This window comes from Bos indicus, chromosome 13 (assembly GCF_029378745.1).
Source record: "Bos indicus isolate NIAB-ARS_2022 breed Sahiwal x Tharparkar chromosome 13, NIAB-ARS_B.indTharparkar_mat_pri_1.0, whole genome shotgun sequence".
Classification (NCBI taxonomy): domain Eukaryota; kingdom Metazoa; phylum Chordata; class Mammalia; order Artiodactyla; family Bovidae; genus Bos; species Bos indicus.
Window position 1 is genome coordinate 65117986 of NC_091772.1, and position 14210 is coordinate 65132195.

The following is a 14210-nucleotide window of genomic DNA, read 5'->3' on the forward strand; positions in this document are numbered from 1 at the left end:
TGCTGTTCAATTCCATTTGCTCAATTTATTTAAGATTTTAAAAGCAATATTCATAAATGAGATAAATCTCTAGCTTTCTCTTTTTATGCTACCTTTATCAGGCCTCAGTTGTCAATTTCTCCTTACCTATTATTAATAAATAGAATTTGATAGTTTTCCTTCTTTTTATGCTCTGGAACAGTTTAAGAAACATTTGGTGGACACAGGGAAGAAGAGGATGGGACAAATTGAGAGAGTAACATTGAAACATATACATTAGCATGTGTAAAATACAGAGCCAGTGGGAATTTTCTGTATGATGCAGGGAGCTCAAACCTGGTGCTCTGTGACAACCTAGAGGGGTGGGATGGGCTGGGAGGTGGGGAGGGAGGCTCAAAAGGGAGGGGACTCCTGAGAGTACCTTGGACTACAAGGAGATCAAATCAATCAATCCTAAAGGAAATCAGTCCTGAATATTCATTGGAAGGATTGACTGAGGCTGAAACTCCAGTACTTTGGCCATCTGATACTAAGGGCTGACACATTGGAAGAGATCCTGATGCTTGAAAAGATTGAGGGCAAAAGGAGAAGAGGGCAGCTGAGGATTAAATGGCTGGGTAGCATCACCTATTCAATGGACATAGTTTGAGCAAACTCCAGGAGATAGTGAAGGATAGGGAAACCTGGCGTGCTGCAGTCCATGGGCTCCCAAAGAGTGGGAGATCATGTAACAACTAACCAGTAACAATGTCATGTTTGATCTAGTAGAAAAAAGTATTTTAGAACTTAAGTACTGTACTTTTGGAAGGACCTCAGAGTCATTGAGTTCCAGTCACCAAGTTCCTTTTGTTAAAAAAAAAAAAAAATTTTATTTGGCTGCCCTGGGTCTTAGTTGCAGAATGCAGAATCTTTAGTTGGGGCAGGTGGGATCTAGGTTCCCCGGCCAGGGATTGAACTCAGGCCCCTTACATCAGGAGTGCAGAGTCTTAACCCCTGCACCACCAGGGAAGTCCCCCATCCAGTTCCTTTTAACACTTGGCACCCCATTTAGTTGAGGACTTCCAATTTGCTGAGTGTTCCTGATTTAATAAGATTTATGAGATAGTGCCACGTACCTACCCTCCAGGGTTGTCTCCAATTTCTAATCCCCAGAGTGGTCCCCAGGCTGAGATTTTGGATGTCCCTACCCCTATCCCAGAAGCCTCCTACTTTCTCTGAGCTGGCCCCGACTCTGCAGTCATTTAGCTACTTGGAGCCTCAGCCTCACATAGGAAGTGGGTACAAAGCCCCTCACCCTGGAATAGTTGTGAGGATTAATTGAAATAATGGGTTTGAGTGCTCACTAAATGTTAGATTCCCAGATTCCAATTACTTCCCGTTACCCTGTCTTCCTTCCAGAATCTTGGAATGTGACATAAGGAGGTTCTGAGAATAGATTCGTTAGAACAAGGCTTCTAGCCACTGTGGTCGGGTATGAGGAATGGATAGGAACTCTTACCTTGCCACTGAGGGAAACTTTGATTTCTAGTATAACTGGATTCTTGGGAGAGATTTGTGGTCCTACCCTTGAAAGGCAAAAGGATTGCTGTGCCGTTTGCCAATTCAGGAACCATGAATAGATATATGGTGTCCCGTTCCTGGCAGATCCTGAGGAAGAAATTGGTGAGGAGTGTCAAGGACCCTGGGAGGAAGAGTGGAAGATTGAACAGATAGGTATTTTGGAAAAGGGAGATGCAGGCATAGGAGGTGGCCTTGGATAAACAAGGCCGCCCTGTACCTGTTGGAGCTGCAAAGGAGAGAGTTTCAGATTAGGCTTCAGAAAGACTGAACTCTCACCCCTGCCCTGCAGCCTACTCTGCCCTTGGCATTGGCTGCACTTGGAGCCCCTAAGAACTGCTCTGAACTCACCCTTCTTACTAGTAGGAGATTGAGAGAGAATAATGCCCAGCGTCAGGGTAGGGTAATAGATTAAACTTATGGACTCTGGAGCCAGACTTCCTGGGTTCAAATCTCTATCACTGGGACTTCTGAGCTTCCAGTGCAGGGGGTGTAGGATCTTATCCTTGGTTGGGTAACTAAGTTTCCACATGCCATGCTGGGCGGCCGAATGAATAAATAAATAGATGCAACTTAAAAAAAAAACAAAACTGTTCAAAAACAAAGCAATCCCCCCAATCCCTATCACCTATTAGTCATGTGACTAATAATAGTATTAGGCAGGTTACTTGATTTGCTGTGCCTCTTTTCTCTTCTGTAAAGGGTAATGATAACATTAGTAACCTACTGCACTGATTTATTGTTGAGGGTTCAGTAAGTCAATACATGTAACAGGCTTAGAATAGTGCCTGACAATGGCCAATTGTATTCAATCAATATTAATTTTATTTAAAAATTTTATTATTGTTTTTTTTGGCCACACTACGCAGTTTGTGGGATCTTAGTTCCCAGACCAGGGATCAAACATGTGCGCACAGTGAGAGTGCAGAGTCCTGACCTCTGGATCACCAGGGAATTCCCAATAAATATTAAATTGTATTGATAAAGCTTTCCCCCATATTTCCTTTAGATATATGATTTTTTAAAAAATTGTTCAGTTACTGGGACTTCCCTTGTGGTCAGTGGCTAAGAATCCACGCTCCCAATGCAAGGGGTCTAGATTCAATCCCTGGTCAGGGAACCAGATCCCACATGCTGCAACTAAGACCCAGAGCAGAAAAATAAATATTTTTAAAAAGTATTATAGTTACAGACAAAGTGCCTCACCGTTGCACTCCCTTTCTCACTGGCAATCACTTTCCAGAAGCCGATGTGTCTCTTTCCTCTCTGTATGTTACAATTTTATTACAAATGTGTGCATCCATAAGCAGCTGCCGTGTGCGGCCCATTTTTCAAAGTGGTTTCATACATGGCAGCTCATTTCACCTTTTCTCCACTCGGAAAAAAGGTGTTTTACCCACAGTGACCCAGACACACACTAGTGCCGTGTCCAGTCCTGTGACTTTATCAAATGGAGTTTTCTTATCTGCCCCTAACATAGCTTTCACAGCTTGTTGTTATGAACCAGGAGCCAGCCAGGGTTCATGTTTTGTACTTGTTTGGAGTATTATTAGTCTAGAACATCCCTCATACTTTATCGCGAGATTGACTTTTGAGGAAACTGGGTGAGTTGATGTGGAGATTGTGTTATAATCTAGGTTTGTCTCTTTGATGTTGAACTTGCTTCCCTGTTACCCATGCCTACTTGGCAGGTAGAGGAAGACTCCCTTAATCCTCAGTTCACACTGGGATGGAGAGATTTGTTCCCAGCTCCAAATCCAAATTCCAGAGAAAAGACAGGATGGCCTCTCTTGGATTAGTGCTACATGAGTTTTCTCTTTGAGGGCTGTACCACAGTTTAGTGACTGAGAACAACACATGTTTATTTTTAATTTTTTGGCTGAAGGAAATGGCAACCCACTCCAGTATTCTCACCTGGAGAATCCCGTGGACAGAGGAGCCTGGCAGGATACAGTCCATGGGGTCACAAAGAGTCAGACACAACTGAGCAACCAACACTTTTTGGCCGCACTGCGCAGCACGTGGGATCTTAGTTCCCTGACTAGGGATTGAACCCATGGCCACTGCTGTGGAAGCATGGAGTCTTAACCACTGAATCACCAGGGAAGTACCCACAGCACACATTTATTATCTGAGGGAGGCTGGAAGTCTGGCACGTATTAAAATCCAGATGTTAGCAGGTCTGTGTTCCATTCTTGAGGATGGAAGAAGGAATTCGTTTCTTTGACTTCCTGTCTTTTAGAGACCACCCACATCCCTTGCCTCAGGGCCCCTCCCTTTGTCTTCAGAGCCAACAGTGTTGCGTCTCCTGCAGATCCATCGGAGTTCAGCGTGCAGGCTTTCCCCATCACCCCTCACTGCCTGCGGTTACTTGTGCACATTATTGGACGGAAGTGAAGGACTTAACTAAAGCCGGGCTGAATATTTCAACACCTGGCTCCTGGAGAGGGAGATGCCCCATCGATAATAGTTGCCAGTTTCTAGGGCATAAATACTCCCATACTGGTCAATTTCAAGCTACCAATAGGATTTCAGCAGACTTGAAAACTTCCTGAAGATGTAGGTATGGAGAAGGAAATGGCAACCCACTCCAGTGTTCTTGCCTGGAGAATCCCAAGGACGGGGGAGCTTGGTGGGCTGCCATCTATGGGGTCGCACAGAGTTGGACATGACTAAAGCGACTTAGCAGTAGCAGCAGCAGCAGCAGCAGCAGCAGCACTGCATTTAATCCTGTTACATTTCACCTTGCTCAGCACTATCCAGCTTGCTGTTGGCTGTTGAAATCAGCTGGTTTCCAGGGATCGTGTTTGTTTTGTTTCCACAGGGTCTGTACCACCTCTCCATGGACATCATCATGATGAACCGAGTGTGTAAAATGTTCCGTCAAGGCCTCAGGGGATTTCGGGAATATCAGATCATTGAGACTGCTCACAGAAAGCACCCTATCTTCTCTTTCTGGGATGTAAGCTGCTGGGCTTAGCAGGTTTATAAGAGGGTTTAAAGGGGTCCAACAAATAGCACCTCACTTCCCAGCCCAGGTTCTGAATCAACTGAGAGAGAAGACAAAGGATGAAACAGCTGGGAGAACCGGCTGCCACTTGTATTGATGATGAAACTCACATTGGGTGTCATCAAGCCAGATGATTACCTAATACTAAACCCCAGAATGAGACAGTGTTACCGACGACCCCAGTCAGGGCAGTGTTGGGCCAAGGCAGGCTTCCACTGCAGTAGCTGGGTTTCCTGCCCTCTTTTCATAGCAGAGATGGGCAGAGCGGAATGTGGGCTCGAAGGGAGGGAGGTGGGGGTGACTGTGGTCTATTTCTTCTTCGAGATTCACCAGAGAGTTTTAAGTTACTCCCTCTCAATGTGAAAGGAGCAGGGCTAGTTATGTTCTCCTAGTACAACTCCCTCCACATGGAGAGAAGCATCAGGAGTGGGGAAGGAGCCATCTCCTTTCCAAGGGCGATCAAAATGGCCAGAAGAATCCTGGGAGTCACAATGGAGCCAGGATTTCCCACATACCTCCCAACTTCATCTTGTCTGCCTTCTTTCCTTCTGTCCTGTCCCTCTACCTGGACAAGAAGGAGACATTTGCAGGGCCATCCTGGTGACCATGCTTTCTCGATTTTCTAGAAGGTCTCAATTTCAGATATTTTATCCCAGCAGTGGATCCTGAGGCCCTTTTTGGCTCAAAAAAGTTCACCTTTCTGTTAAGTTGTTCTGGGTCCCCAAAGGTGTGTTCATTACTATCCGGGGCTCCAAAGTTTCCTCATCCAGTTCCTGGACAAACCCTACCCAGAGTCCTATTTGCCAAAAGTGACTAGACCCAGCCCCACCTCCCCCACTACATCTGGTGATTCCCTCCGAAGTATTTCCCAGCATGGTTTCTGAAGGCTAGCAGCCAATGAGGGGGTCACAGAGGGGTGGTGATAGGGGACAGGGAAGTGTCTTAGATTGGGCTCTAAGGGGACAGCAGGTAATGTAACTGTGTGTCCGTGGCTGAGTTGAAGATGTAGCAGGAAGTAGGCACCTGGGGGCAGCTGGAGGAGAAGGATTTGCCCCATCTAAAGACATTCAAATTCACATGTTTTGAAGATGCTATGCTATGCTGCTAACAAATCTGCAGCCAGATTCTGCCCTGAGATGAGAAGGGATAGAGTAGGAGAACTATAACCTCAGGAAGGACATTCTGGTACATTCTGGTACAGGCTGTCACACAGTGGTGAAGGGAAGGGCCCTGGAGACCAGGAGTCTCTGGGTTACCAGACTTGGGGTGATGCCTGGGCACCTGGAAGCTGAAGACCAGATGACAGGCTTGTCATCAAGGGAGTGCGAGGATAAACTTAACAACGTTGCCCTGTCTGGATGGGCCAGCCTATGGGGGTCATACAGCTTCCAGGCAGGGAACCCGGCGGGCTAGGGAGTAGCGTCAGGCAGAGAGCCATAGACTAGTTTTCAGTGAAATGTATGAGTCCAGACCTCTGTGAATACTACATCTTTCTTTCATCAGCCTCCCTGAGAAGCACCAGACGGATGCACAAACTATAAATGGAGGAAGACAGGGATCCAAGTGGGCTCTGGGGGAGGAGTGAGGTGTGCTCAGAGAAACGAATGAGGGTCCTAGTGTGGCTCAGCTGGTAAAGAATCTGCTTGCAATGCGGGAGACCTGGGTTCCATCTCTGGGTTGGGAAGATCCCCTGGAGAAGGGAAAGGCTACCTACTTGAGTATTCTGGCCTGGAGAATTCCATGGGGTCATACAGAGTCAGACATGACTGAGCAACTTCACTTTCCACTTTCCCTAGTGTAGCACGGGATGGTGGCCAGGGCCTTATTTGTCCCTGTTTTCCCTTCTTCTCCCCCATCATAGCATTTTCACTCTTTCTCTGCCCCTTTCCCTACTCTTTCCACATCCTCCCTGCATCTGTTAGGAAATAGGGTTGGATTAGCTCATCCCTAAGACCTCCTACACCTCTTCTCCCTGGCCATCCTTTAGGCCAGGACCGTTTCATTATGTGATTCTTGGGCAACTTCCTTCACCCACTTCACATCCCCAGCGGGGCTGCTCAGTACTACCTGCTTTGTCCTGATGATGAAATGGAATAAAATAAGCCGTGCCTGGCTTGCTATAGGCACTTAGCAAAGATAGGCTTCATTTGTTCCTTTCTTTTTTATCCCTCTTTCTATTCGTTCTTTCCCCTTCCATACAGTAAGTTCCCTACGAAGAAACCTTCAATTTGTGAACTTTCAAAGGTGCATACGTGCATCCCATCAATGTCAGATGTGAGTGAAATTGCAGCTGGCCCTCTGTCTCCTTCTGCTGACACCCTTCAGCTCTACCATCTCCCACCTCCTCTTCCTCCTCCAGTAGGTAACTCTTCTTGCCTGTTCACTCGATGCCAGCCCCTCTGTGCCAGCTGTTGCACTGCACTACTGTGCTTTTCAAGATACTGTACTGTCAGATTAAAAATGTTTTCTGTATTTTTTGTTTGTTTTTTAGGCATTATTTGTGTGGAAAGTATTACATACCTATTACAGTACAGTACTATGCAGCTGATGGTGTTAGTTGGGTTTCCAGGCTGTTTGTTGGACTTAGAACAAACTGGACTTACAAAGGTGCTCTCGGAATGTAGGGGACTTACTGTACTTCCCTCCCTTTCTCTTTTGCTTCTGTTTCCTCTTTTGGCTTCCCCTCCACCCTCTCTTTGTCCTCCTTCCCCTCTCCCCACCCCTGCTCTCTCTCTGCCTCCATAATAACATATTGTCAGTTCTGGTCCCAAGTCTTGTGTAGAGTTGGGCTTTTGAGCAGAGGTGGGCATTTCTCAAGGCTGCCTGCCTTGCATGGTGGTCTAGTTACGCAGAAGGGTCTCAATGCAAAATTCTAGAAGCAGTCTGGCTGATTCTCCTTCCTCTCCTTTTTTGTTTTTGTTTTTTTCCAGAAGAAGAAAGAAGGCCGAATCACATTTGATACTATGGACTTCGTTGCAGAGTCGGTATGTATAGAAAGCTCTGACCTTCTGCTGGGAATTTTTTTTTTCTGCCTCATAGTCTCAGAGAAGCTGTGGGCTGGGTGTCAGGACTGCTGGGTTCAGATCAAGTTCTGCTACCAACCCAGTGTGCCATCCAGAGCTAGCCACTTAGCTTCCTCACCCATGAAATAGTTGCTCTCAGTGGTCCCTTTCAGTTCTGGCATCCCAAGACTGTGAGCCCACCCCCTACCCTGAACCCATTGTTGCTTTATTTATTTTAATATTCATTATTTTTAAAATTTTACTTTATTATTGTTATTACTTTTTAATTAGATTTTTGGCTGTGCATGGACTTTTCTCGGGCTGCAGTGCGTGGGCTTTTCATTGCGGTGGCTCCTCTTGTTGCAGAGCACAGGCTCTGGGCACGTAGGCTTGTGGTTGTGGCGCACAGGCTTAGTTGCTCCCTGGCATCTGAGATCTTCTCTTCGACCAGGGGTCGAACCCATGTTGTCTTCACTGGCAGGCGGATTCTTAACCACTGGACCAGCAGGGAAGTCCACACTGTTGCTTTATAGCTGAGCCGAAGCAGCGGGGGAGATCTCCTGCGCTTGGACCAGTGGGAAAGAGTGGAAGGCGAAGCAGAGGATGTGAGAGTTGCAGACAGGAGAAATAACCAGTGAGGCGGGAGAAGCCCTGACCTGTGTGTGAACTCCCCAGACTTTCCGAGAGGTGCTGGGCACGTCTGTCCTCACCCTGGGCTTGGGTGGCCACCTGAGGAGGGAATGCCTTCACGAGACTTTGTGGTTGTTGTTCGGTTGTTCCGTCGCTCAGTTGTGTCCGACTTTGTGACCCCGTGGACTGCAGCATGCTTCCCTGTCTGTCACCATCTCCTGGAGCTTGCTCAAACTCCTGGCCATTGAGTTGGTGATGCCATCCGACCATCTCCTCCTCTGTTGTCCCCTTCTCCTCCTGCCTTCCATCTTTCCCAGCATCGTGTGACTTGGCCTGTGCAATTTGTTCTCCGAATTTCAAGCATTATTATGTTCCCAGCTTCTCTCCAACAAATCCTGGATATTAAATTAAAATTTGAAATTTAATATCAACTTTAAAGGGGCTTCGCTATTTATAGGAAAGATCTGCAGTTCTCACCCCCATATACCTGACTCAACCATGGCCTGGAGCAGCCACGCTGGTTTTCCTCTCAGGAAGAGCAGGGAGCACAGAGCTTTCTAACAGGTACAGGGCCACCTGGATCGCTCTGCTCCCCTCTCCTCCCTTGGAATCAAGGTGTGGCTTCTATTGCCTGCCTCCACTGGGCATAATCCAGTTTCTCATGTCCCATTATGTGTGAAGCACAGTAAATCATCCAAATTCTGAGTTTCTTCAGATTTCAAGACCAGACAGTGTCTGACACTGGCCATGAAAGGTTACCCAAGTTTTGCCCTTCAGATGGGAGAAACTAGGGGTCTTTCTGAGGGCCACAGAGCTCTAGAGATGTGGGCAATTCTGTGCATAGCAGCAGCAGGAGAGAGGAGGACGCAGAGGGTAAGTCCACCTTATAGGCAAGGCCTCTCTGGCTCTGTCTCCAACATGGAGATGGAGAATAACCCACTCCAGTACTCTTGCCTGGAGAATCCCAAGGATGGAAAAGCCTGGTAGGCTGCAGTCCATGGGGTCGCAAAGAGTCGGACATGACTGAGCGACCTCACTTTTTTTTTTTTTTAAAAAAAACCTGCTGTTTTGTTGTTGTTCTTCAGTCGCTCAGTCGTGTCCGACTCTTTGCGACCCCACAGACTGCAGCACGCCAAGCCTCCCTGTCCGTCACCATCTCCCAGAGCTAGCTCAAACTCGTGCCCTTTGAGTCGGTGATGCCATCCAACCTGCCCTTTGAGTGACTGGTAATGGGTACCGGGTTTCTTGTTAGGGTGATTCAAAGGCTCTAAAATCCATTGTAGTGATATCTGTACCACTCTGAATACACTAAAAATTGATCTGGACACTTTGAGTGGTGAATCATATATAAATTATGTATCAATCAAGCTGATACACATATTTATACATATATAAGCTGTCTCTCAGGATAACACTTGAAAACTAAACTTGAGTATAGTCCATATTAGGACTCTACTAATACTAAACTTCTCAAAAAAATCTTAAGAATTATCAAGGCTTAGAATCACAGACGCATTTATTATACCATTTGTGAGATGCTGGAAACAACAGGCACATTTCTAAAACATAGTTTTGAGTGAAAAAAAAGGTAAGTTGCATAAACAATGTCAGCAGTCTTAATATTTGTGTAAATAAAAGCAAAATCATTCTATATGTACTCTGTGGGCACATGTATAAGTTTGTAATAATATACATAGGGCTTCCCAGGTGGCTCAGTGGTAAAGAATCTGCCTGCCAATACAGGAGACACGGGTTCGATCCCTGATCTGGGAAGATCCCACATGCCTCGGAACAACTAAGCCCGTGTGCCACAACTATCGAGCCCGTGCTCCCTAATGATAAAAGCCGCTTTAATGAGAAGCCCGCGCACTGCACCTAGAGAGTAGCCCCTGCTCACTGCAACTAGAGAAAATCCACTCGCAGCAGTGAAGAGCCAGCAGAGTCAAAAATAAATATAATAAAAAATAGCATATATAAATGATTAAATCCAGTGGTGGAGAGCAGGTCTGGATTAGGTGTGACATGGTACAAGAGGATTTTAACTATCTATTGTTCTGGTTTTTAATGGAAAATAGTCATTATATTGTGTTAGTTTCAAAAATTTTATTTATACGTAGGAAAAAGGCAGGAAGCAAGAATTCCAGGTGGCACAGTGGGAAAGAATCCACCTGCCAATTCAGAAGATGCAAGAGATGTGAGTTTGGTCCCTGGCTCGGGAAGATCCCCTGGAGAAGGAAATGACAACCACTCCAGTATTCTTGGCTGGAAAATTCCATGGACATAGGAGGCTGGGGGGCTACAGTCCATGGAGTCGTAAAGAGTCAGACACGACTGAGCGCACACGTACACACACACGCACAAATGCCACATGTTAATGGCTCATTCTGTGTGCCAGGATTATGGACGGCCCCTCTTATTTTCCTTTATCCTTCCTGTACTTTGGAGCAGGAGTCCCCAACCCCAGAGTTGTGGACCGCTACCATCCATGGCCTGTTAGGAATTGGGCCACACAACAGGAGGTGAGTGGTGGGCGAGCAAGTGATGCTTCAGCTGCCACTCCCCATCAGTCCTCATCGCTTGCGTTATCACCTGAACCATCCCCCTGACCTGGTCTGTGAAAAAAATGTCTTCCACGACACCAGGCCCTGATGCCTAAAAGGTTAGGGACTGCTGTGCTAGAGGACCACAGTGAGGGAATGGCTGGCCTGCAGTGAGTGAAATCGACGGTGCTGAGAAATGGTGTTTGAGAAACAGTTGGGTCTGTGTTTGAGTGGTACTTCCTTTTCTTCATTCCAGATACTTTTTTGAGCTCCTTAGGTCGGCCTCGGTCTGTGCCTGTGGCGGGGAATACAGTCAGCTCCCTGTATCTCTGTAGCAGGTTCCACATCCTCGGATCCAACCCACCATAGGTAGAAAATATTCAGAAAAGGAAAATTCCAGACAGTTCCAAAAAGCAAAATTGGAATAAATAGTTGCAGGCAGTGACTATTTATTGTATTTATGACATTTATGTAGGGTTTACATTGCGTTAGGTATTTTAAGTAATCTTGAAATGATTTAAAGTATATAGGAGGACATACAGATACTATACCATATTAAGGGAGGGACTTGAGCAACAGCAGATTTTAGTATTGACAGGGGTTCTGGAACCAGTCCACTCCTCCCCACCCCACCCGAGTGGATACGAGGAACAAGGATGACTGTAATATTCGCACCTACCCTTAAGCAGCTAATGGGAGTTAAGGTGATGGAACTTACTCAGAAAGTTAAATAACAATCTGTAGGAATCCACAGAAGGGGGTCTCAAGGATTGAGGGTGGTAACAAGGATTTCCTGGAGGAATTAGGGCCCCAAGTGAGCCTGATTCATAGAAGCCAAAGGCATCTGTGTTTTGCCATAAATAGACCCTATAATAGAAGTCTTAATGGGTTATTGACAGTAAGAAGGAATGGATTTGGACCATAAAAGAAACTGTGACATTTTCATAACACTTGCTCTGCATCAGGCATGTTGTAAGCCCTTGACAACATTAACTCTGGTTTGTCCATATAGTTTCTGTTATTATCAGACAAGGAAACTGGGTCTCTGGGAGAAGAGACTTGTGCAGGACACAAAGCTGGCTGGGAAGTAGCAGGACCAAGTTCAAACCCAACATCTGGTACCCAAGCCTGTATGCTTTTAACCACTGTGCTACACTACCTTTCCGAGTGGATGTGCTTGGCTTCCGAGCTCCTGGTGTGATGACCAGAATTCTCATCATGACCCACTTTCTTTTTGCTTCAAAACAGTTACTGTTATGTAAGATGCCGGCTGTTGTGTTTATTTTTTAAAAATATTTTCTTCACGTGGACCATTTTTAAAGTCTTTGTTGAATTTGTTACAATATTTTTGCGTCTTTTTTGTTTTTTGGCCACGAGGCAAGTGGGATCTTAGCTCTCTGACCTGGGATTGAATCCGTACCCTCTTCGTTGGAAGGTGAAGTGTTAACCACTGGACCACCATGAAGCCCTTATTGTGTTTATATTGGGGCTTATATTCTAGAACACCTTTGTTCAATCAAACTCTCAGTGACAATGGAAATGTTTAGTAGTCTGCGTTATCCAGTACAGTAGTCAGCAGACTCATGTAGCCATTGAGACTACATGTTGCTTGTCACTAGTGGGACTGAGGGACTAATTTTTTTATTCTAATTTTATTTATTCATTCATTGGCCGCACTGGGTCTTCGTTGCTGTGCCTGGGCTTTCTCTAGTTGTGTCAAGCGGGGACTACTCTCTAGTTGCGATGCATGGGCTTCTCACTGCAGTGGCTTCTCTTGCTGCTGAGCACGGACTCGAGGGCATGGGATCAATAGTTGAGTGCACAGGCTTCGTTGCTCCAGGGCATGTGGAATCTTCCTGGACCAGGAATCGAACCCGTGTCCCCTGCATTGGAAGGTGAATTCTTAACCATTGGACCACCAGGGAATTCCGGGACTAATTTTTAAATTTAATTTAGTTTAAATAGCCACATGTGGCTGTTGGCTACCATATTGGACAATGGAGTTCAAGATTTGTGTGTGTGTTTAGGGTGGGGAAAATGACATAATATATACCTTAACAAAAAAGGGGGCTTCCTGGGTGACTCAAACAGTAAAGAATCTGCCTGCAATGCAGGAGACCCACGTTCGATCCCTGAGTTGGGACGATCCCCTGGAGAAAGGCATGGCAACCCACTCCAGTACTCTTGCCTGGAGAATTCCATGGACAGAGGAGCCTGGCAGGCTCCAGTCCATGAGGTTGAAAAAAAAAAGGTGGGGGTGGCTTTCATTGTGGCTCAGCTGGTAAAGAATTCACCTGCAATGCAGGAGACCAGGGTTTGATCCCCTGATTGGGAAGATCCCCTGGAGAAGGGAAAGGCTACCCACCCCAGTATTCTGGCCTGGAGAATTCCATGGACTATATAGTCATGGGGTTGCAAAGAGTCGGACATGACTGAGCGACTTTCACTTTCTTTTACTTTAACAAAAAAGAGTAAGATCATTTCAGAAAGTATTAAATGCTTTGAAGAAAATGATTCTGAGCTTACAGAGTGCTGGGAGGGGCCCTGCTGTTTTAGCTCAGATGATCCAGAAGGGAGTCTCTGAGGATGTGGCACCATATGAGCTGAGAGCAGAATAGAGGAGGAAGTGGCAGCCATATTCTTGTGAAAATCCAGGGGAGGAACATTCCAGGCAGAGGAAACAGTCCAAGCAAAGCCTGAGAGAGAGGAGTGAGCCTGGCACAGGCAAAAGACGGGTGGAGACCAGAGAAAGGAGAGCGGCAGGAGGCACGGGTGGAGGGCAGTCGGCAGGTAGGGAGTCAGACCACGTGGGGCCCCAGGCTGTGGTAGGAGTTCATATTTTCTCCTGGGACTTCCCTGGTGGACCCGTGGCTAAGACTCCTTGCTCCTGTTGCACGGGGCCCGGGTTCGATTCCTGGTTGGGAAAACTAGATTGCACGTGCCGCGACTAATAGACCCCACACATCACAACTAAGATCTAGTGCAGCCAAATACAAACAAATATCACCGCACTGTTTCCCTGGCAGGTGGGAGTGGTGGACGAATGCCTGGATCTGCCCGCTCTCGGTCCATGAGTCCTGGCTTAGGAGGGTTAGCTGAGAGTCTCTGTAGGTTCTCTTTGTTCCTTAGGCTCCTGAGGCTTGCTGAGGTACAGGCTGAGGCAAGGGACATCTCCCTTGACCCAAGAGTGGAATGTGTCGAATGGGCCCAGGGAGCCCCATTACAGACTGGTGGGGTCAGTGAACAGCAGCGGTTCTTGGTCAGTAGTTGGGGAAACAGGCCTTGGCATGTAGCAGTTATAGGTCACAGTCCTGCCTGAGTGTCTGCATATGTCAAATGGGGATAATAATCGCGTCACGCTTCTTTGGGCAAAGATGCAGCGAGATGGTGTGTGTAAGATGCCTCATCATGTGTTAGCCACTGTTGTGTAGGAGTGGGAAAGGCTGGGGGCAGGAATGTGGGGAGTTGCCCACCAGCCTCTGGGGGCAACTG

General features: G+C 46.7%; 1 protein-coding gene across 1 annotated transcript in view; it reads left to right on the forward strand.

Annotated features, from left to right (window-relative positions):
• The first annotated feature begins 426 nt into the window (after nucleotides 1-426).
• The window catches only part of CNBD2 (cyclic nucleotide binding domain containing 2), a 49443-nt gene continuing 35659 nt past the window's right edge, over nucleotides 427-14210 (forward strand). Inside the window, exons 1-3 of the mRNA XM_070801585.1 lie at nucleotides 427-1641; nucleotides 4361-4498; nucleotides 7477-7530. Coding sequence (XP_070657686.1) covers nucleotides 1591-1641; nucleotides 4361-4498; nucleotides 7477-7530 — 243 coding nt within the window. The 5' untranslated portion in view covers nucleotides 427-1590. The remainder of the gene's footprint in view (nucleotides 1642-4360; nucleotides 4499-7476; nucleotides 7531-14210) is intronic.